General features: G+C 39.7%; 1 protein-coding gene across 7 annotated transcripts in view; it reads right to left on the reverse strand.

Annotated features, from left to right (window-relative positions):
- The window catches only part of lrp1aa (low density lipoprotein receptor-related protein 1Aa), a 190604-nt gene extending 171968 nt beyond the window's left edge, over positions 1–18636 (reverse strand). For 4 of the 7 annotated variants that reach the window (XM_058373895.1, XM_058373894.1, XM_058373892.1 and 1 more), the window contains exons 1-2: positions 18201–18635; positions 2384–2506 (exon numbers count right to left, since the gene is read on the reverse strand). In XM_058373895.1, the coding sequence (XP_058229878.1) occupies positions 2384–2506; positions 18201–18288 (211 nt within the window). In that variant the 5' untranslated portion in view covers positions 18289–18635. Of the gene's footprint in view, positions 1–2383; positions 2507–18200 lie in introns of all 7 variants that reach the window. The other 3 variants (XM_058373888.1, XM_058373889.1, XM_058373887.1) reach the window with 1 other exon arrangement.
- Positions 18637–23337: the final 4701 nt, after the last annotated feature.

Genomic DNA, 23337 nt, shown 5'->3' on the forward strand with positions numbered 1-23337 from the left:
TAAACCACTTGACTGAAGCATCTGTTCAGGCGCTAGGACAGAACATCATCAAGGCCATGAAATGAAGCCTTTCCTTATCTCACTACACAGACTGAAGGTAGACTGAATTAAAGTCCAGTAAAGCTGAACTATCTGCAGCACTTTATGGCCTGTCAGGAGGTTCTGTAGTCCATTGGTGAGAAACACAATCTGCATGACTGGTAAATCTGATCTTCAGGTATCTGATCTTTCTAACGTTGTGGTCTAATGTAAAAACTCACTGGGGTTAAAAAAAAAAAAAAAAAGCTCCGTCTTCAAGTCTCAACCCTTTTTATGATGAAGTCAATCACTGGACAATGTCCAGTACTGAGCTCAGTTGTTTTTTGTGGATGAATAACAGCGCAGTGAAATAATGCATGATTTCATCGTCTGGAGTTCCAGGTCAGTGTTTACGGCTCTGTGTGTGATCTGAGTTACGCTCGTCTTCCACTCCAAACGAAATGTCGTGACTTATAAAGGTATGAACTGCTGCTAAAGTATTATTATTATTAGTAGTAGTAGTAGTAGCAGTAGTAGTATTATAAGTGACTGCTACTGGACACAAATGATATTATTTCCTGTATGATTCTGAGACGCAGGTCCTGTATGTCAGGATCTCTCACAACACACATGAGATATAATATAAACCGTAAGAGAAATGGTTTTGGTTTCGTTCTTATCTAACAAATCGGCATCCAGATTTATGGATGAGCAAAATAAATATTTTAAAATAAGAAGCTCTGCCGGGATTAAGTGAGCATTTATCTTTACTGTTATAAATCTTCCACACATGTAGATAAACAATACATTATTTAACCCGACACTGAGTAATGACACACAGATATTTACGTGGAATAAAGCAGGAGCCAGGGAGGAGAAGCGACAGAGAGAAAAGAGCAGACGCTGTGATTACCTGCAGCGCTCCTTTACTCTTCCATCACCTTCAGCTATAATAAACATGCAGGGAAAATGAGTGGTGTAATTAATAAGGAGAGTGAAGCGTATCAGACGTGCTGTCCTGTCGGCGGGACACAATTTCACGTCTTCAGAGCCTCGCTGGATGAAAGATCAAATTTATTCATATGAAAATAAGATCTTCAGCTACATGAACAAATGGAAGGAAGTGTATACACACACACACACACACACACAATATTGCCAAAAGTATTGGGACACCCCTCCAAATCATTGAGTTCAGGTGTTGTTTTTCAGGGGTTGGGCTCCGCCCCTTAGTTCCAGTGAAAGGAACTCTTAATGCTTCAGCTTCATACCAAGACAATTTGGACAATTTCATGCTCTTTGTGGGAACAGTTTGGGGATGACCCCTTCCTGTTCCAACATGACTGCACACCAGTGACCAAAGCAAGGTCCATAAAGACATGGATGAGTGAGTTTGGTGTGGAGGAACTTGACTGGCCTGCACAGAGTCCTGACCTCAACCCCACAGAACACCTTTGGGATGAATTAGAGTGGAGACTGTGAGCCAGACCTTCTCGTCCAACATCAGTGCCTGACCTCACAAATGTGCTTCTAGAGGAACGGTCAAAAATTCCCATAAACACACTCATAAAGGGCGGGACAACTCCATATTACATTCATGTGCATGTGAAAGCAGACGTCCCAAAATTTTTGGCAATATATATGTATATATATATATAATATGTATGTATATATATATATATATGTGTGTGTGTGTGTGTGTGTGTGTGTGTGTGTGTGTATGTATATGTGCATTTGCAGCATGTTGTCATGTTGGAAAGAATATAAATAATAAATTGATTTCAAAAAATTTGTAACACATCATAAGGAACTGATGGATAAACTCCGACACTCTGATAACTTCTTTCACGACGTTCCACATCATTAACTGCACAAATCTCACAGACCCAGAGTGGTAGATTAGAAGCCTGGTTATTTCTCCATGTGGTGAGATGTTAAAGAGCTCGAGCTCTTCAGACTAAATAACACCACCAGTAATATAAGCATTCATAAATCCTCTAAGCTAACAGCCAACATCTGCACACAGAATCAAGCTCCGCCCACTGTGGCGAAAAAAAAACCCTTTTCAAACATTTGGACTTTCTTAGTAACTGTACAGAAAGAGCAAACTGTCCACATCTACGTCCATACGGAGTGTGAAGGAGTGTGTGTATTACCCATGATGCACTGAGAGCACATACATACACACACACAGATACATACACACAGACACACATACACACAGACACACACACACACATACACACACAAACACACATATATACACACACAGACACACAAATACATACACAGAAAGAAAGAAAGAAAGAAAGAAAGAGGAGGTTTAGTCTGGAATATCGTAAAATTTTGACTCTTTCTCACTTACAGACGTCCGGAGCTTCATCTGATCCATCAGGACAGTCTTTCTCTCCATCACACCTCCATCCTTTAGAGATACACGTCACCTGATCCTGACACACAAACTGCTTCGGGCTGCACGTCTTCGGGACTGAAAAGAAAATGACAGGAAGACATTTAGCTTTCCGCTAGCTCTCAGTGCTAGAACAGGTAATACACACAAACACTGAAACACTTACAACAATATTTATTATTATTATTATTATTATTATTATTATTATTATTATTACTATTATCATCATTAGCATATGTAGTGTCCTAATTCAAACTCCAGTAAAGAGAGAATCCGAGTCTCTGCACAACCTTTGCACCTGATGCCGCAGTCTGGAGGATTTTCGAGGCTTATTCATTAATACAGAGGATTTAATTGGATTTGAGAAGCTTAATCTGGGTTTTATTGAGATTAGCATGAACCATGTGCCTGCTGCAGGTTTGTTTTTGTCCATTTATAACTTCATATCAGGACAGAGGCGATAAATCTCATAATACAGAAGAACTGGGGCGCTGGATCGTGTAGTTTAATAAGCTAGAATTAATAATAATAATAATTCTCTAATAATAGTCGTCTGAAAGCTCCTGCTGGATAAACAGCACTATCCTATACGCTACATAGCAAATTAGCTTAACTACAGTGAAAGGACTCGCAGTCAGTGTGCAGTGAAAACCAATATATAAAAAATATATATATATATATATGTATGTATATATCCTCCTGAGACCCAGCCTGTTCATTTATGTCCTCTGTGATGGACATTAGTTTTTGATCTATATCTTTTGAATCATTTGAGCTACCCTAGTAAGGCCTGATGTGCTCCATAGAGGACATCCTGGCCTTTCCATCTCATATGTTTGGGTGGGATGAGGGGAACTTTGTTTTCATGCTGAGACAAAATGGAGACTGCAGCAAAACGTGCCTTTCAGGAAAAAAGAAAAGGTAAGTCACATATTGTTAAGATATAATTTTTCACCTATTATAATCATATTATATAATCATAATTATAATCATAATATATTTTCTTGTTTATGAACATGTCAGGAATTATAATAAGTCCAGTTAAACTTTTTGTCAGGAAAAATATTAGTATTAATATTAATGGGGTTAGCTAATAGCTAACTAGCTTGCTAGTTTTCTGTTTACATTCAGTTTTATATATATATATATATATATTATATATATATATATATATATATATAGATAGATAGATAGATAGATAGATAGATAGATAGATAGATAGATAGATAGATATAGATATAGATATATATAATATGCATATACAATATGGAAACATGGAACCATCACAGAGTTCATAAAGGGAAATGCAAGAGGATCTCAGTGGGCGTGTCTACAGAAGGTCCAAATAAGGTTAAAAGGTCTAAATATTGAAAACACAGACTCACAGTGGATACAGCATTAAGTCCATATGTGGACGGTTCTGAGTGGGCCGGCCATGGAGGCCATAGATGTGGGCGTGTCTTTAAGGTCATTATATGGAAATGGAAACATGTCATTGGGTCTGTATATGGAATTGAAGGTGGCTGTTAGTGGGCGTGTCCTGAGGCCACAGATGTCATTTTATGCCATTTAAAATAATTCCAAGAGACTTTGGAATTGTGCTAAAAAAACACCTCAGAAACACAACTTCATGGAATAAAAAAGTGAATAAATGTGTAAGAAATAAAAACACGTAATAAATATTAATAATGAAATAGAAGCTGCTGCTTGATTTGAAAACGGTAGAATGACCGCCTTAATACACAATATAATAAAAAATAGCTTTGATTCTTGCTGCCATGGTAACGCTACTGCAACAGATCAAAAGCAGACAAAGCTTTAATTCTAATTAAACTCTAAAAGAAGTGATTTGAGGCCTGGTGCACATGCACACAGCAGCGATAAGAGGAGGTCCCTCGAGTTGAGGAATAAAGCGAGCAGGAATCACGCTAAACACTTTACAACACGCCTCTGAGAGTCTGTGGAAAATTTCTTCGACCCAGTTTTTACTAAAAACCCCAAGTCTGTCCCCCACCCCCCACCCCACCCCAAATCTTTCCATCAATCCGGCTTTCTTTTAAACTGGATATATTCAAGTGCGTTTCCCCAACAGTTGCGGTCATTCAGCGCTGCTGTTGGATTAGTCTGCCCTCAAATATCCAGGTCAGTGTTCCCGTGTTCCCAAACCAACGCCAGTGATGCAACAAGCCTCCACGCCATCAAAGGACAGCTTGTTCTGGGGGAGGAAAAAAAAACGCAACCTCTTTTTACTGGCGCTCTATTTGGAGTCAAATGAGGATGTGTTCCAAACCACATCCCCCCACCCCCCCAACCACTCTCTTCCAGCAATCCCTAAAACAGACGTCTGTCTCCGTCTGTACAATGTAATATAGCATAAAGTAAAGTGGAAGTACAACACCACTCTCCTGCAGCAAGGCTGAAGACTCGGGAATTTAAAACCCTCGCGATCTGGAAACTTCCCGACATCACCGCCGGATCAGAATCACTCGATTCCCACATTTACAGCCGACGTCCTGAGTTTAAATATTAATATTAGTGAAATTAATTAGAACAGAGTTTAGTTTTAATAAGTGTCAGCGTTATCAGTTTGCTGTGTTTGTATGAAATTAGCCTCCTGTGATAAAGCAAACTGATGAAATGTAAATTTTAAGTGAGTTTTTTGTGCTGTTTATATGCTCCAACATTTTAGAAATAAAATACATGCTGCTTTTAATCCTAGGGAAAATTTTGCAACCACACAATAATGATAAATTAGCATACAATTTGTTATTAAAGTTAACGTTTTTAAAAGCCCCTCCCCTTATACACTGCTTCTTTATATAAAAATAAATCAGTTTCCCTTTTAATTTTAGAGAAATGAGCTAAGAGTTTGTTGTTTCCTCTAAAATAAAGTATTAAAAGTTCACTTTAATGACAGACAGTAAACTATCTTCAGACAGAAGTGAATTTATCCCTTAAAATAAACCGCACATCTGACTTTTAAAAAGAAAATAAAACCCTCAAACTAAAGTTTAACGGGAAAAAAGCTAGATTAGAGATGAAAGGAGTTTGTTTTTGCACTTTTATTTGGACAGGTTTGTGTTTTATTTTCTCCCCCACGCGGGTGTTGTGTGTTTTTGTGAGCGGACGGCGAGGCGGCGTGTTTATTTGTGTTTCCCTCAAACTAAACTTAGAGCTTTTCACTGCTCCAGCACCGTGAAGGGGGTCTTTATGTGGGGGTTTGCCAGTGTGGAATCATAAATACACACACACACACACACACACACAAAGTCAGTGCTTTGACCAAATGCAGCTGTACACTGAATGCAAACCTTCTCACAACTTCATTTTTTTTTTAAATCTGTGGTTTCTTGATTTTTTTTCCATTGCATTTTTATCCAAATACTTTGTGTAACCACACACACACACACACACACACACACCCACACACACACACGCGCACACACACGCACACACACACGCGCACACACACACGCGCACACACACACACGCGCGCACACACACACATACACACACACACATACACACACACATGCATACACACATACACACGCACGCACACACGCACACACACGCGCGCACACACGCATACACACGCACACACACACGCGCGCACACACACGCACGCACACACACGCACACGCGCACACACACGCATACGCACGCACACACACATACACACGCGCGCACACACACGCATACGCACGCACACACACATACACACGCGCGCACACACACATACACACGCACGCACACACACATACACACACATACACACGCGCACGCACACACACACGCACGCACACACACATACACACGCACGCACACACACATACGCACGCACACACACACACACACACGCACACACACACACACGCACGCACACACACATACACACGCGCGCACACACGCGCACACACGCACCGAGAGCGCCATGAATCCAGCAGGGAGGAAATGGAAGTGGGTCAGGAGGTTAGAGCGAAGAAAAAACAAAACAAATCAGAAGCAAAATATAAAAAATTACAAACAAAAGTTTTTATTGAGTCGGAAAAAGAAGCAAAGAAGCAAAAACTATTACAGAAAACTGCACTCTTCTCTAAAACAGCACTAAAAGTCCTAAAAAAATTGTGGCTTTTCACAAAATGTGATTGCTTGTGGGATCGTTTCCTGATTTCTGATTGGCTGAAATTACAACTAAACCTAATCTAGCATGCTAAGCTAGTTCCTGGATGTAGCGCTTCATGGGTATTATTGAGCTTTAATTCTAATTAGAATTTCTTTCTCTGTTACAGCCTTACACATCAGCTCAAACTCTGAAATATAAAATATTTTATTTTATGAATTATCTTTTCAAAACTTTAAAAAATTCCGCAAGAAAAACATCTTTCCACAGCCGCACATACGGAAAGGTGTAAAAACTTCCAATAAAATATTATTAATACTATAAATATGAGTATATAATAAATGGAGCTAAGAATGATTACAGATTGTGAAAAATATTTAACTTTAGAACTAGAAATAAGAGAAAGGTTTATTTTCTTTTCCTGGTGCGTAGACACAGAGCGAGACGAGATGGAGTTCAGTGTGAAGAACTTTTATACACACTTCTATTTATACTCCTGGGTTATAAGAATGTGGTGAGTCGAAACCAGCAGTAGGATGTGCAGCAGCTCACACACACACACACACACACACACACACACACACAGAGGTGAACTCTGTTTCCTGAGTCAGTGACAGTGAAATCTCACACTTCAGTCCTGAAGCTTCAGTAAAGCGTCTCGTCCGTTCTGCTGATAAACACAACCTTCTTTTACACAAGGAAGGATTTTGATTGACATGGCAGACGACCAATCAGAGACATTTGCTGCGGGCCGTCTCCTTCACTCACATCACTGATTGTTTTTCAGTCCATAGATATGATTCCAGCTCGGGACACAGTCTGGAACAGACGCTGAACTTGAAGACTCTGATGTCAACCTCATCAAGTTCCTCATGGTGATCCTCCAAGACTTCATCCTTCATTCTAGAGATGTCGAGTGGCCAGAGAAGCAGAGATAGGAGACACCACACAGGTCTTCCCCAGTGGTCGTGTTTTTTGTTGGTTTTTTATTTAACACACACTCTACAATAAATAATCTCCTCAAACTCAGAGCTCCTCACTTCCTCGGCACTGAACCCGAAGCCTCACACTCGAATAAACGCTGCTTTATTAAACCTCTTTAATGTTTTTCTCCCTTTAATCTCGTCTGAATGAACCATAAACACATTTTAATTGCATATTAATTAGTGAGTCTGTCCAACGAACCCCTATAACATCCCACTGCACACACAGCCTCAGATCCTGAAATACTCTTCGTTATTATTTCTGTCTCTCTCGTCTCCGAGCGCTTTGGCAAAGCACGGAGAGTTTAGTCTACAGGAGGTCCCGAGAACGGAGTTTATCATCCTGGAAAAGTAAGCAGCAGAAGGAGAACCTAGAGAGAAGACGACGGCAGGACGCCTTCATCCCCAACACAATCTGACCTGATAAATCTACAGACGGATAAACAGCTAACTGACGCTAACTATAACAACACACACTGTTCCACGATGATGAACACATTCTGAACATTACCTCATCATCTGATTGGGATTCTAAAATAAAACCAGGAGCTAAAACATTCACCTGAAGCAGCAGAACCTCGTCTGGATCTCTGAGCATTAGCTTCTCCTCTTAGGGGTAGGATGGATTGTTTTTTTTTATTAAAAAAGGAAACCTCTTTTTTTTTGTTGAAACTAAAGTTTGGAATTGTAAAACTCAACCCACGATGAAAAACCGCAATAATAACAGAAATATGTTTCAGGTAAATGAGGATCCTCTTCCTGAATGACTCGGGATCTAAATTTAGTTTTATTTTCTGTAATTAAAGATCAGATTTCTGTCACATCTTCGGTACGCAATAAAAAATAACCCACAATAGTTTATTTAGAATATTTATAAAATTGTTTTTTTTTTTTGTTTTTACATTTTTTGTATCTTAATTAATCAATTATTTAAGCAATATTTTATTTAAATATATATATATAATTTAATCCGTTTTGAATAATAGTTTAAAAAAAATTTTGACTTTTTTCCCTGATTTTCTATTTCGTCTGTTCTATTCTGAGAGTCACGACTCTGGTTTTTTAAAAAAAAAAGCCACAACCTTGTGAGAAATGACCGGAATGTTCTGTTCCTGAGAGAAAATTCAGAAAGTTTCAGTCTCTGAGGGGAAAAAAACTTTAATGTCAAAAACTGCATGATTCAGCAGCCAATCAGAGTGAAGGAGGCGTGGCCTGTGTGCCTGTCAGTCCCAGTGAAGGAGGTGTGGCCTGTATGTCTGTCAGAGTTAAGAATGTGGTCTGTGTGTATGTTATTAACTCATCGGCTAATTATTTTAAAACTGCATTTTAAAATTGTACATTAACTTTATTTTCTCTGAGAAGAACATAAACAAAAACACAAACAACAGAGGAGTGAGAGATGAAGAAGAGGAGTGGGGGATGAAGAAGAGGAATGAGAGATGAAGAAGAAGACGATGTCTTTCTGAATAAATTCCTGATTTCTCAGCTGGGGAATCTGTTTACGTGTAAATGTGAACTAGAGAGAGAGAGAGAGAGAGAGAGAGAGAGAGTTTAATTAAATCCTCATTTCTCCTGTTCCTCCATCAGAGAGCCAAACGTGACGCCATGTTCCTTCACCACAGAGGAAAGATGGAACAAAGAGAGATGGAGGGGGGGGAAAATCCGCCTCATTCCTCAGCTGCCTCTTAAAACAGGGCTGAAGCTAAAAGCTGTAAAATCCAACGGCAGAGAAAGAAAAACAAGAAAGATGAGAGAAAGTCGGCGCAGAGACCGGGCTACATGATTCACTGCCGAGGTTTTCACAGGAAACCAGCAGAATTAGTCGTTATCAAAAACCCTGAATGAAGTGCGAGACTCGCTGACCTCGCCTCGCTGACCTCGCCTCGCTGACCTCGCCTCGCTGACCTCGCCACGATAACCAGAGCAGAGGAACAAACAACAGGCATTTTTAACACACTTCCGAGTTCAAAGATGAGGAGAGGAAGGAGAGAACATGAGGAACAGACATGGAGAGGCTGTGATGAGAGGACGAGGACACGCTCTGACTTTATCATATCAAACTTCATCAATCTGCCCAGAAGGAGACGACTAACAATCACAAGGACGTCTGCAGAGTAAGAAAACTAATCAACAACAAAACTGATCAATCTATAGAATAAAAAAAAACAAGATAAGTGAGAAAGATTTTCCACGTCACTGATTATCAGCTTCAGTTATCAGACACTGAAGCATTTTTTATCCTCTTATAGTTACATTTAATGAGTTACTTCATGTCGTCTTTTCCTTTAAAGCAGCTATAAACACTCTTTCCCTCCGCAGTCTCACGTTATCCTCTCTCTCTTCAGGTTAACGACACGCAAATCGCCGCTCGTCACGTCACTGAGAAATGTTAAGGAAGGAGCTGTTGCTATGGAAACCATAACGTATCAGAGCCAGTGCATTAACGCAAACCTGTGCTACAGTCAGAGCTGCTGTTGGAGAGAATTAATCAACACCTCCTGACCAGTCCAGAGTCCAGAACTCAGCAGCAGCTCTGTGAGGTTTAATGGTTTCCTGACACTTCATCATTAACAAAGACATGAAGCTGCTCATCTTCTATCGCTTTCATCTTTACTCCAGAAATTAAAACCTGACTTTAATTACCAGCTAATTATTTTCTTCTCGTTCGTCCAGCAGCCAGAACTGAACGATAAATAGAATCATCGGCACGTCTGAACACAACTGCAGGATAAGAACAGTGCAATGTGACGATAAATCAGGAAATAAAAAAACAACAGAGGGATAACGGATCAGATAAGGAGCTATTAAAGTCAGAATCGGATTTTAATTCTGATCTCTCTCTCTCTCTCTCTCTCTCTCTATCCACGATTTAAGAAATCCACCAGCAGTGAAGTGAGGAAGCTTCAACGCCGGGGAAATCAGGCAGCAGGCTGCGCTCCAGATTCTCTGTGTTATGAAATAATCCAGGAGTAAAAGCAGAAGGCGGTGACGTGGCCCTTCATTTTTATTCTCGTTAAACCTGGAAGTCATTAAATGTCCATTCTCATCAGGCTTGCTGGAGTTATGGTCCAAGAATTTGTAAATAAATTTTAAAAAAAAAAATTTATAAAATCATATGGACGTGATTTGGTGGCCTTTTATTTATGGGTTCATTTAAAACTGTTTCTGTTTAAGGAGAAAAAATGGTCAATGCTCTAAAGCAAAAGACTGAAGGAGCTCAGAGCTCTCTCTATTCTCTAAAAATAAATAATGAAGAATAAAAACTCAGAAACAAAGAACTAAAAGCAGTCTAGTTAAAAAAATGTACAAAAGGGTATTAAAGATGAAATGAACAAATATTTCAAAAAGCTTTATTGATTAAAAACATTATTAAGTTTTGATGCTTTAAAGATATAAACAGATGCATTAAATGAAGTAAAAGGATATTATTACAAGATACATAAAATTACAAAAAGAATCTAACTAATAAACATTAAAAAAATAATAATAAATGAAAACTGTTTGTCATTTACAATTTCAGAATTTCCAACATTTTATTTAGCCGGAATTTCTGTGCCACATCTTTAGACAACTCCTTTTCATGGAATTTTTTAAAATAAATAACAGTTGTTTTTATTGTTCCCCCCCCCCCCCACACACACACACCATGAGCTCATCATTTCATCCACATCTGAGAAAATAAACGGGCGTTAGCTGAATAAATCTGACGAGGACGTGGAGGTTAACCAGAACATGAGTCTACAGGATGAGCGTGAAGAAAAAAATAAAGAGAATATTCCAGTAAACGCTGAAGGATCCACACACACACACACACAGACACACACACACACACACACAACACGTACAAGAGTTCATAACACGCCTCATACCCTGAGTGAGAAGAGCTTTTAGTAAACATCAGAAAGAAATCTGAACAGATGAGTGATTTAGCACAAAAAAGTAAAAACCGCTGAACCCTGAGATCATTTCATACAGAACTAAATCTGAGCCTGAGATCATGTGACCTTGTCAGTGATTGGCTGAGCCCATGTTCCATAAAAACGCCACACCCGGGTGTAAAAGAAGGGCGGAGCTATCATTCCAGACGACTGCTTGGGTTTGTTGCTTTATCGCTGTAGATAATTTGCATAAAACTGAGAATATATGTAGAAACTGAACACTTATCTGTCTCTCGTGTGAAAATGTTCTTCAGACCATGTTCTAAAGATGATCAAATGCAAATAAAGGAAATTTATTTGAGGGAACATAAGAGTGGAAAAAAATAACTTGGAAAATAGGAATGGACCAAAAATGTTGCTGCATCATCAACTACAAGAGCCAATCAGGTTCTAATATGCAAATGAGGGCTCAGGTGATGCCTGAAAAGGGCATTTAGTCCAATTTCTGGGGGTAAAATCACTACAATAATTAACTTATGAAGAAGTAAAACTGATCAAAAGAAAACATTTATTTCTTTAAGTGTAAAAAAATAAAATAAAATAAAATCTGTATATAAACCTGAGTATAAACCTGAGTTCTGGGCAACTTGAGTGTTTTGTCGGTGAACTCAGTGAGGTCTTGATAAACACAGGTGGAAGGAAACATGATATAGACACAAAAAGATCAAACAAGAAACAGTATAAAGTTTTGGCAAAGGAGATCAGAGTCGAGCGCAGGATAGGGAGATGGAGTAAAAAGAAGGGAAAAAAACGAGACTCTCGCATTCCCACTCGCTCGGCCTGCTGTGAAACATCTGGATTGAGAAAAGTCATTAATCTCGGAAGTATATGAAGCAGGAGAACTGGAGGAGGTGTGGGGGAGGGGGTGTTTTCTCTCTCTCTCTCTCTCTCTCTCTCTCTCTCTCTCTCTCTCGTCTTCACATTTAGCCTAGCTGGGAGAACTTTAGAAAGATATTAGCTCTGACCTGAGGAAGACAGAGTCACCTAAGTGTGTTGTAGAGGGTGTAACACTCTCCGTTTGTCTGAACAGCTGGGAACTGTGGGAGCACTGGGAGCACTGGGAGCGGGGGTTACACCGGACTACAGGAATAAACGATGTGGTAACGTGGTACGAAACAGCCAGCCAGGGAACAGGGTATTAAACATATTATATCACATTAAACCACAGACAGAACACTCAACTGAACAATCTGGCAACCCGCTGCTGAATATCAAAGGAACGTGATCACATTGTCTGGAAAAAACGCATTAAATAATCAGAAAACATGAAATATATATATACACTATATTGCCAAAAGTATTCGCTCACCTGCCTTGACTCGCATATGAACTTAAGTGACATCCCATTCCTAATCCATAGGGTTCAATATGACGTTGGTCCACCCTTTGCAGCTATAACAGCTTCAACTCTTCTGGGAAGGCTGTCCACAAGGTTTAGGAGTGTGTTTATGGGAATTTTTGACCATTCTTCCAGAAGCGCATTTGTGAGATCACACACTGATGTTGGACGAGAAGGCCTGGCTCTCAGTCTCCGCTCTAATTCATCCCAAAGGTGTTCTATCGGGTTGAGGTCAGGACTCTGTGCAGGCCAGTCAAGTTCCTCCACACCAGACTCTGTCATCCATGTCTTTATGGACCTTGCTTTGGTCACTGGTGCACAGTCATGTTGGAAGAGGAAGGGGCCAGCTCCAAACTGTTCCCACAAAGTTGGGAGCATGGAATTGTCCAAAATGTCTTGGTATGCTGAAGCATTCAGAGTTCCTTTCACTGGAACTAAGGGGCCAAGCCCAGCTCCTGAAAAACAACACCACACCATAATCCCCCCTCCACCAAACTTTACACTTGGCACAATGCAGTCAGACAAGTACCGTTCTCCTGGCAACCGCCAAACCCAGACTCGTCCATCAGATTGCCAGATGGAGAAGCGCGATTCGTCACTCCAGAGAACGCGTCTCCACTGCTCTAGAGTCCAGTGGCGGCGTGCTTTACACCACTGCATCCGACGCTTTGCATTGCACTTGGTGATGTATGGCTTGGATGCAGCTGCTCGGCCATGGAAACCCATTCCATGAAGCTCTCTGCACACTGTTCTTGAGCTCATCTGAAGGCCACATGAAGTTTGGAGGTCTGTAGCGATTGACTCTGCAGAAAGTTGGCGACCTCTTCGCACTATGCGCCTCAGCATCCGCTGACCCCGCTCCGTCAGTTTACGTGGCCTACCACTTCGTGGCTGAGTTGCTGTCGTTCCCAAACACTTCCACGTTCTTATAATACAGCTGACAGTTGACTGTGGAATATTTAGGAGCGAGGAAATTTCACGACTGGATTTGTTGCACAGGTGGCATCCTATCACAGTTCCACGCTGGAATTCACTGAGCTCCTGAGAGCGACCCATTCTTTCACAAATGTTTGTAAAAACAGTCTGCATGCCTAGGTGCTTGATTTTATACACCTGTGGCCATGGAAGTGATTGGAACACCTGATTCTGATTATTTGGATGGGTGAGCGAATACTTTTGGCAATATAGTGTATATTTATATATATATATATATATATATATATATATATATATATATATATATATATATATATATGTGTGTGTGTGTTAAAAGCTAGCTACAGTCCGTTTTTTGCAGGTCGTGTTCTGATTAGTGGTTCAAAGCCCGATTTTACGTTTCCATGGAAACAGGGCACTTCATCACCGAGGCACTTGAGCCGAAACACCAGAAGAAACTTCTAAAGTGCAAAAGGTTGAAAAATACACCAAGATTGTTCGTATCTCATTTATTCATCCCTTAACAATAATAAACAGTCGGGAAGAGAAGTGTGTGTGCAGATTAACATTCTCAGGCGTGAGACGTCTCTGAGGCGATGAGGCGACTCCATCAGACCGAGCGCTGAACACTTTACAGGGTGAAAGTCCACCGATGAAGTCTATGACCTTTTCCGGAGTCTATTAGCTGCTAGATCCATCTTCTGGTCCATGGTGATGACATAAGCATGTGAAAATAGCGATGCAATTCTGTGTCACACACACACACACACACACACACACACTGAGGTCTCTGTAGAGGGAAAAAATGTGTCTCTGGAGATGGGGAAACCGAAGCCCTAAATGAGTTCTCAATCTAAATTGATGATCTCTACAGCTGGAAAAAGGCCACGCCCACTGCAGCTATCTATAACCTCACTCCACCTGATGGAGGTTTATCCCACAAGCTGCTGAGGAGTTCTGGACTCTGATTGGTGGATCAGGTGTTGATTAATTCTCTCTAACAGCAGCTCTGACTGTAGTGCAGGTCTATATTAATGTACTCACTCTGCTACCTTATCGTTTCCATAGCAACAGCTCATTCACAGGGGCGTGTCCAGCTCATACTCCCTACTCCTTAATGTTAAAAAATTGTTGTGATTGTTGATAAAGTTGAGTGTGTGTGTGTGTGTGTGATGTAAGGAAGGAGTCTCCAGTGTCAGTGCTGTGTATCAGTCAGAGGTGAAGCTGTAAAGTTCTCCACATCTTCAGGACAGAGGAGTTTACACTTCTCTCTTCTCTCACTAAGGAGGATCTCCAGCACTTGGGTCAGGTGAAGTACAGTGTATCTGATCATCTGCACATCTGTACACAACTCACACAGATGTGTTCCTTGGGTGTTGTTTTCCAAAGCTAGCACGTGAAGCTGCTCAGACGTTCCGTCCTCCCTTTGTTTTTCCCTCTAATCCTTTACATGTGGAAAAGTCCGTCTTTGCACAACCTGAGGACGGAGCAGACGGTAAACAGCTCCTCTGTGTCCACTGTCGTTCCGAGGAAACCTAGAGGCGAGCAGGAGGAGGAGCGGACGCTGCTGAGAACAGGAGGAGAAGTGTGTGGTGAATAAAGGTGGAGTGTGTTGTGTGAAGGTGACACCTCTGAGCACACGCCTTTCCCTCTGAGCACAAACAGCAGGGAGGACTGGGGATAATTAGATCCAGACGCCGGAGTCTGGCTTGGAGGAAGCCTTTAAACACTGGACGCAGCCTGATGCCTTCATTCCACACTCTTCCTCCATGTAATTAACACGTGTGTGATGTCACAGGAACTCTCCTGAACAGCAGAGAAGAGTTTCCTGGAATAAACATCTTGTTGTGCTGGACCTTTAAGTCTGTCTGTCTGTCTGGCTGTCTGTTTGTCTGTCTGTCAGTTCAGAATAAGTCTGTGGCTGTTTGTCTGTCTGTCTGTTCCAAATAAGTCTGTCTGTCTGTCTGTCTGTCTGTCCAGAATAAGTCTGTCTGTCTGTCTGTTCAAAATAAGTGTGTCTGTCTGTCTGTCTGTCCAAAATAAGTCTGTCTGTCTGTTCAGAATAAGTCTGTGTCCGTTTGTCTGTCTGTCTGTTTAGAATAAGTCTGTCTGTCTGTTTGTCTGTCTGTTCTTCTTTGTACCTCTCTGTATCCATGTCTCTCCATCTGTCTGTGTGCAGGCCTGTCTGACTGTGTCTATTTTTATCTTCTTCTGTATATCCATCCATTTCTCTGTCTGTCTATATGTCCAAACATCTGGTCCAGCAGTCTCTCTCTCTGCCCCCCCCCAAGTCTGTCTGTCTGATTTTGATTTATAACTGTTTTTAGACACCCATCTGTGTTCCTGTCTAGCTGTCTGTTCATGTGTCTGTTTCTCTGTCTGTCTACGTACAGCTAATATCTGCAAATCTGTCTACTGCTACAGTTTCCATCTGTCTCTCTCTCTCTCTCTCTCTCTCTCTCAATCTGTCTAGCCAACACAGTCAGACTGTGTTAATCTCTCCTATATCTCCTGTATGCCTCCTTCCTTGTCTACATGTCTCATCTGTCTAACTGTCTGTCCACTCCAGTATCTATGTTTAATAATATTTATCTGTCTGTCTACTTTAGTATCTAGCTCATCTGCTTAGTTGTCTGTCTGTCTGTCCTTCATCTACTCAGTCCTCTGTCAGTGTCTTTATGTAAACATGTCTAGCTGTCTGTCCATTCTTCTGTTTTCTTGTTAAGACATTTGTCTATCAGCCTGTCGACCTGTGTGTGTGTGTGTCTGTGTGTGTGTGTGTGTGATGATGCTGATGAGCTCTGAGGTGAATAAAACAGTCACAGTGCAACTCTTCATGCTGCTCTGTAAACTTTGCACGTCTGTTCAGAATAGCAGAGCTGAAGTGTTAGCGCAGCGTTAGCACAGAGACTCGCGGATTCAGACGTCTGCTCAGAACAAACACACCACTCGCGTTTCACACACACACACACACACACACATCTAAGTCTCTGAGCTGCAAGTGTGTATGGAGCGCAGAAACGTCAAGAAGGCCAGGAGCTTTTCCAGCAGCAGAGCCTGAGACAGATGCAGCGTAATGACGCCAATATTTCAGCACGCTAACAGCAGAATAACTCACAGAGAGATTAGACGTGAAAAAGTCTCGTCTCTCAGGCGACTGGACTCGCTGTAAATACCGAATCTGATTAAATATCATTAAATAAAAGGCCTGTGAGAGCTCATTCAGCGCAGTTCGTCCGCACACTCGACGTGTCACGCCCCTTCAAGCACAAATGAAAATGCTAAAACGTTTATCGACAGCTAGCATCACGACACGCACCATATAATCACAATGTTTATTTCGGCTGAAGAGTTAAAACAGCAAATCGTTAAATTGTGCTTCATGCACATTCATTACAGAGAGTATTAAAGATGCAGTGTGTGATTTTTAAGAAGATCTTTAATTCACAACTCTGATTCAATATTTTTATATTGAATATATTGATGCCGTTCACCCTGGCGCTGGCAGCAGGGGGCGCTAGAAATCTGTAAAAACTGCAAACTGCCCCTTTAATAGCAAAGAAAATGAAATGATATGGAAAATCCAACACTTTCCATTTTCACAGATTTCATGACGATTTCAGGATTTGTAACCTACAATGTCCATGTAGAAATCATTCATGTTTCACAAGGCTCCTGGAGGCACTTTTTGAGGTTCTGCTTGTAAACTATTCTCAAGATCTTCTCAAAGACCTTCCAGGATCTTTTTTAGAGAACCATTTCAGCTCAGCATTCTAGCACATAAGTGTAGAAGATCATCACAAACTTCTCACACCATGCAAAGCTGCATCAGGTTCCTGAGGAACATTTTAATGTCTGGTTAAAAAAAAAGCTGCATGCTGATCCAAACCCAGATCAGAACAGAACTTTAAAAAAGGAAAGGAAAAGAAAGTGCTCTCTCTCTCTCTCTCTCTCTCTCTCACACACACACACACACACACACAACAGATCTTTTCCACTCTCAAATCCAAAGAATCTTGAACACTGAATATCTTCAGCCCTGTAACTCTCCTGATCTCCAGATCACACGCCACCACAATAACAAGGTTCTAAATGATCTCAGAGGTTCATGTTGGAATCATTCATGTTCCAGAAGTCTAAGTTGAAGTTCTGTTAAACCAATAATAAACCAATCCCAGGACCTTCTCAAAGATCTTCAACATTTTTATTGTGAGAGACACAGAGAGAGAGACACAGAGAGAGAGAGAGAGAGAGAGAGAGAAAGAGAGAGAGAGAGAGAGACTACAAACTGAGCCTCAGCGTTCTAACACATAAGTGCAGAAGATCACCACAGACTGCCAACACCAGGCAAACCTGCACACAGAGTATTTAAAAAGTCTGCTAGAGACAAAACTGGGAACCAAATCCAGCCTCAAACACACAGCAGAGAGAAAGATCTCAGATCCAGACTCACCCTCTACAGAGATCAGCTCCAAACTCTGCGAAAAGCTCCAGAAGAGCAGCAATCCGGGGACCACGGCGCTCCCTGGCACGCGCAACATGATTCTCAAGCCCTTTCCACTTTCACAACTGAAATAAACTTGTATTTAAAATAAAAAATAAAAAAACGACTCCTGATGAGGTGTGAAAAGTCCTTCAGAAAGTCCAGAGAGGAGCGGAGTGTGGAGAAGAGCCGATGATCCGCGCGAGGTCTTTCAGCTGAGCTTCACTGCCTGCATGATGGAAACTGGCAAGATCTGTCGGGCTGCTAACACACACACTCACACACACTCACACACATTCATATGCACACACTTATACATACACACACGCATGCACATCACACATCACGCAGTCAGCATCACGCATCTGTGCGCGGTTCCTCCTCAACGAGCCTGAAGAACTGAGCTGCAAAAATCTGAACGCATCTCCAGCCCTCTCGGTTCCTTTCAGCTCACGGGGTTGCCAGATTGGATTCCAAGGGGTAGCCAGATTGTCATTATCCACTATTCCCAACACAACACAACACAACACACACACACACAGAGAGAGAGAGAGAGAGAGAGAGAGAGAGAGAGAGAGAGAGAGAGAGAGAGAGAATTGGGGATTTTCTAGAGTAATCTGCCAACCCAGTATCCTGCTCCTGCTAACGTTTCATACCATGAGGTTGCCAGATTTGAGTCTGTTTAATGTTAAACATCTGTTCTGTTCTTCACACGCACTGAAACAAAACCAACATTAAACATAAGAATTTTTTTTATTCACGCAGTTATATTTTCCAGATAATAGATTTTAAAAGATACTCAATCTGGCAACCCGGAGAATTGCTGCGAAACAAGCGGGAGATGGAGTCAGGGTTGCCAGATTGTGTGTTATAAAAAAAACTGCAATTTGTCCCCAGATTTCTAAAAATTCCTGCGATATACGATATTCAGGTTTACACTTTACATTACACTTAAAAATACACTTTTAAAAACATTTATTAGACAAGTTTACACATTTACATGCAAAAATAAATCAATACTAAAAAGAATGAAACAGATTGAAAACACTTGTAAAACTACTTGTTAAGTATTGATTCAAACTTTGTCAAATAGCTTTTATTTAGCAGAAATAACATTAAATATTAATTTTTAAAAGATGTCACTGTACAATATTTCAGAAAAGTGTGACTTTATTAAATCATGATATCAATATTTGATCATCACATCGTCCAGCTCTACACTGAAACTCACTCAATTCAAACAGTTTCATTTTTTCTTTTAAAAAAGACTCTAAAAAAAAATCAATATTATATTTTCCCCAGATGAATGAGAGACTTTTCTTTAGCAGAGCTGCAGCAGATGAATCCGAGTGTTTGTGAAACTCTCAGAGGAGAATCTTCTCAGCGCTCCCGATCCTCTGAGCCAAAAGCCGCAGCTCCACTGAGTCACAGACTAAACTGATGACTTTTCCATGCTGTGTGTGTGTGTGTGTGTGTGTTGTGTCTCATTTTGCTTCATTCTGAGGACACTGTGAACTTCAAGGACGACATTCAGCTTTCAGATAGTTTTCAGAATAAGACTATGCTTTACTTTTCCAGATGTTGGTCACGTGATCCTAACAGCTTCAATAATAGGTTTCAGCTAAACAACATTCAGAAATAAACAATGTAATAATATTAATAAACAACAGTGCTGCTAATTAGCATGTTAAACACTAAATTCACATTTTTCCAGGCTGTATGTGTCAGTGGGTCGAAAGACAAGCGGACGGGGCTTAGGTCGATCATGTGACACGTGCAATTGGTACTTTTCACGCATGATTATTGATGTAGTGATGATTATAAACTAGAATAAACAATTGTTTATCGACATTTGTTAGGGTTAGCACATGTTTAGCATCAATCACTGTGTTTATGTGATTAGTTTTATGTAAATAAATACCAAAGAAGGGAACTTATTCTTAGACTGGGGCTTCTTTTCCAGTTAGCAGGCTGCACTAAGGTGAAACTGCTCCCCCTACTGGTGGATTTCAAAAGTGTCTCACATTCTCAGCTTGTTTAATGACATTAGATGATATTTTTCTCTTTAATCATCAGATGCTTTGGCTTCCTCCAGAGGTTTTTTTTATAAAGTTATTGTAAAAAATCTCAGTAAGTGAAGCCCCAGTCGTGTCCCTGTAAATTTCAACATTTAGTACATTTTGTCCTCCCTGTGTTAAATAATAATAATAATAAAAAACACTTGAATGGAAAGTGAGGAGCACAATGGCGTCTTTGTCCCTGGAATAAAAACAGAGTCGAGAGCATTTGATGGAACTGTTGCTTTTGGAAAGTTCTTCACGACATCTTGTCCAAACAGGACAAACTCGTATTGAAACACAACAAAAGGCAGGAAATCCCTCAGAAGGAGCTGCAACGGAAAAATCTCTCTCACTTTTGAGTCACGAGGAAGAAGCTCAGCTTTCTGTCCTTCTGCTCAGGTCCCTGGACATGGACATGATGATGTGAGGAGGAACTTCTGCTCCATAATCATTTCACTGATCATTTACACAGCAGAACATCTGCTAAAACTAGTTTCTCACGCTGAAGAATTCAATATTTGTAGCGCCTCCTAGAGGTGGGGAGGGAGAAACAAATCTAAAACAAACACTAATGTTTTATAGGAAGTTTGTAATAAAAGCATTCATCCAATTTATAAATCAGTTTGAGTCGAAATAACTCTGTGTGAAATTAACTCTAATAATATTTAAAAGTTCTTAACCCGAATATTTGGAGTGATTTATAAATACATCTGATGTTTTCTGGTTTATGAATTTTATAAAAAAAATTAAATTTTTGTTTTATAAAGAATTAAAATTTTATTTGGGTTTTTATTTTGGGTTTTAAAATTTCTAATTTTATTTGGGTTTTAATTAAGCCGGGGTTGTGAATTCAAGATTTGAAAAACAAACAAACAAACAAACAAACAAACAAGTAATAATAAATCCATGTGGAGCGTCGAGGCTTTGTTTCTTTCGGGATTGTTTACAGAGAGATCGGGACTGAAATTATGAGAAAATAAATCATGATCAAATCTAAAGAAATATCCTGAGGGGAGCATTTTCATCTCATGTTTATTTATATGTCTATCTATCAATCTATCTATCTATCTATCTATCTATCTATCTATCTATCTATCTATCTATCTATCTATCTATCTATCTATCTATTAATAAATAAATATAAGTTGGTGATAAAATTAACCTCAGTGGTCTTATTAATACAACACAGACTTTTTACAGACTCTTGTTTGTTTGTTTGTTTGTTTGTTTGTTTGTTGAAGATGTTGTAGACTAATTATCACAAGTCTAGCTATTAAAAAAACTAAAAACTACGAAAAACAAGCAGAATTTAATCCCATTTAAAAGCACGATTTAAAAAAACGTAATAAAGTAGAAGAAACTCCTCAGTAAAAGATTTTTATTTTTCTGATAAACTCCGAATAAACAAGCGGAACAGCGCGAGCCTGAACACTGACCACTCCGGTGTTTTTTTTCTTCTTCATGTTGTGCTTTAATTCTGTAACCACACGGTGGCGCTGTGTGATTAAAGTGCACCTGCAGGCTTGGGGAATTTTTTAAGAGACTCTTCAGGCCTCAAGCGCCTGAACAGTCACGTGACATTAGGACACCATGTGACTTCCTGGGAATTTTTCCTGAGTTCTTAGAAAGCAGTGACTGCAGCCAAAAACCTCCATCTGAGATTCTACACACTGCTGCAGAGACACAACCAGGACCAACAGCTACACAACTACACAACTATACAACTAAACAACCACTCAGCTACACAACTATTTTAATTGTATAGCTTTATTAATTCTAAAATTATTTTCTATGCATAAATCTTGGGCAATATTTGTTGTCTTATGTGCAATATGGGTAAAGTGCAATATATGCAACTGTCTTGTGTAATCTGTGTAAATTTTTAGGGCAATATGTGTAACTGTTTCTTGCGTAATTCATGTTGTGTGTAATCTACTGTGTTAATTTGTGTATCCTGTGTAATATGTGTAAAGCACTTAATTCCGTTGGACATGCAACATGTTCCAATGACAATAAAGATATTCTATTACAACTATACAACTACACAACTATGAAATAACACTTATAATAAAAATATTATAATATAATAAATTATTTTACTTATAATAAAATAATGGAACAATTGCAGATTATTAGATCTTGTTGTATCAGATACTTTTTGTTGCCATTTTGTCATTTTCTTTTAAAAGCAAAATTTTTCACTTTTAAGAAAATAAAACTGAGAATAATTATCTAACAGTTTAATAATAATATAAAAAAAGAACAGAATTTTCTTTATGAACATTGTTCATTTTACGTAAAGAAGAAGAAACAACAATCAACTACTACAAAAATAATAAACACAAAGTTTTATACACTAAAAAGGACAAAAAATAAAAGTGTGTGTTAGTGTAGTGTGTATTTAACACTTTTATTTTATTTGAATTTTTAGATTTTAAACTTTATTTTTAAAATGAATAAAATGTTCTATATAAATACACTTCTTTTTCCTAAACAAAGTAAACTGATTAAACTTTTATTTGTTCATATTTGTGTTGTTTTTCCTGAAATGTGTGAAAGAAAACAAAAGCAGACATTTTACAGTAAAAGTGGAGAGTAAATGAGATCATAAAGAGAAACTCAGACTGCTGGGAGATCAGACTGATGACGAGAAATCAGAATGAAATCAGCTGATCATTAAAATAAAAGCCTTCTCTTTTCTCTTCTCACTTTTTCCTGAACAGAGGAACCGAGCTTTTAAAAACAGATGGATGAGATCCACAATTCCCTGCTGCTGCACTCAACCGCCTCGGAGTGTTTTTAATTAGAAAAAGATGAAGATCTTAAAGACACTGGGAGAATCCTGACACTTCACTCTTCCTGCTTTCATCCACAGAACAAAGACTGAAGTCCTCCTGAAATCTGAAGATAAACGATTAGTGAAGCTGTTTCTTCAGGAGTTCACATAGAAAGAGAAGAGAAAGAGAGGAGGAGAAACAGGGGAGAAGAAATGGATGAGAAAAAATGGAGAAGAAACGGATGAGAAGAAACAGACGATAAGAAGCAGA

This window comes from Hemibagrus wyckioides, linkage group LG21, assembly GCF_019097595.1.
Source record: "Hemibagrus wyckioides isolate EC202008001 linkage group LG21, SWU_Hwy_1.0, whole genome shotgun sequence".
NCBI lineage: Eukaryota > Metazoa > Chordata > Actinopteri > Siluriformes > Bagridae > Hemibagrus > Hemibagrus wyckioides.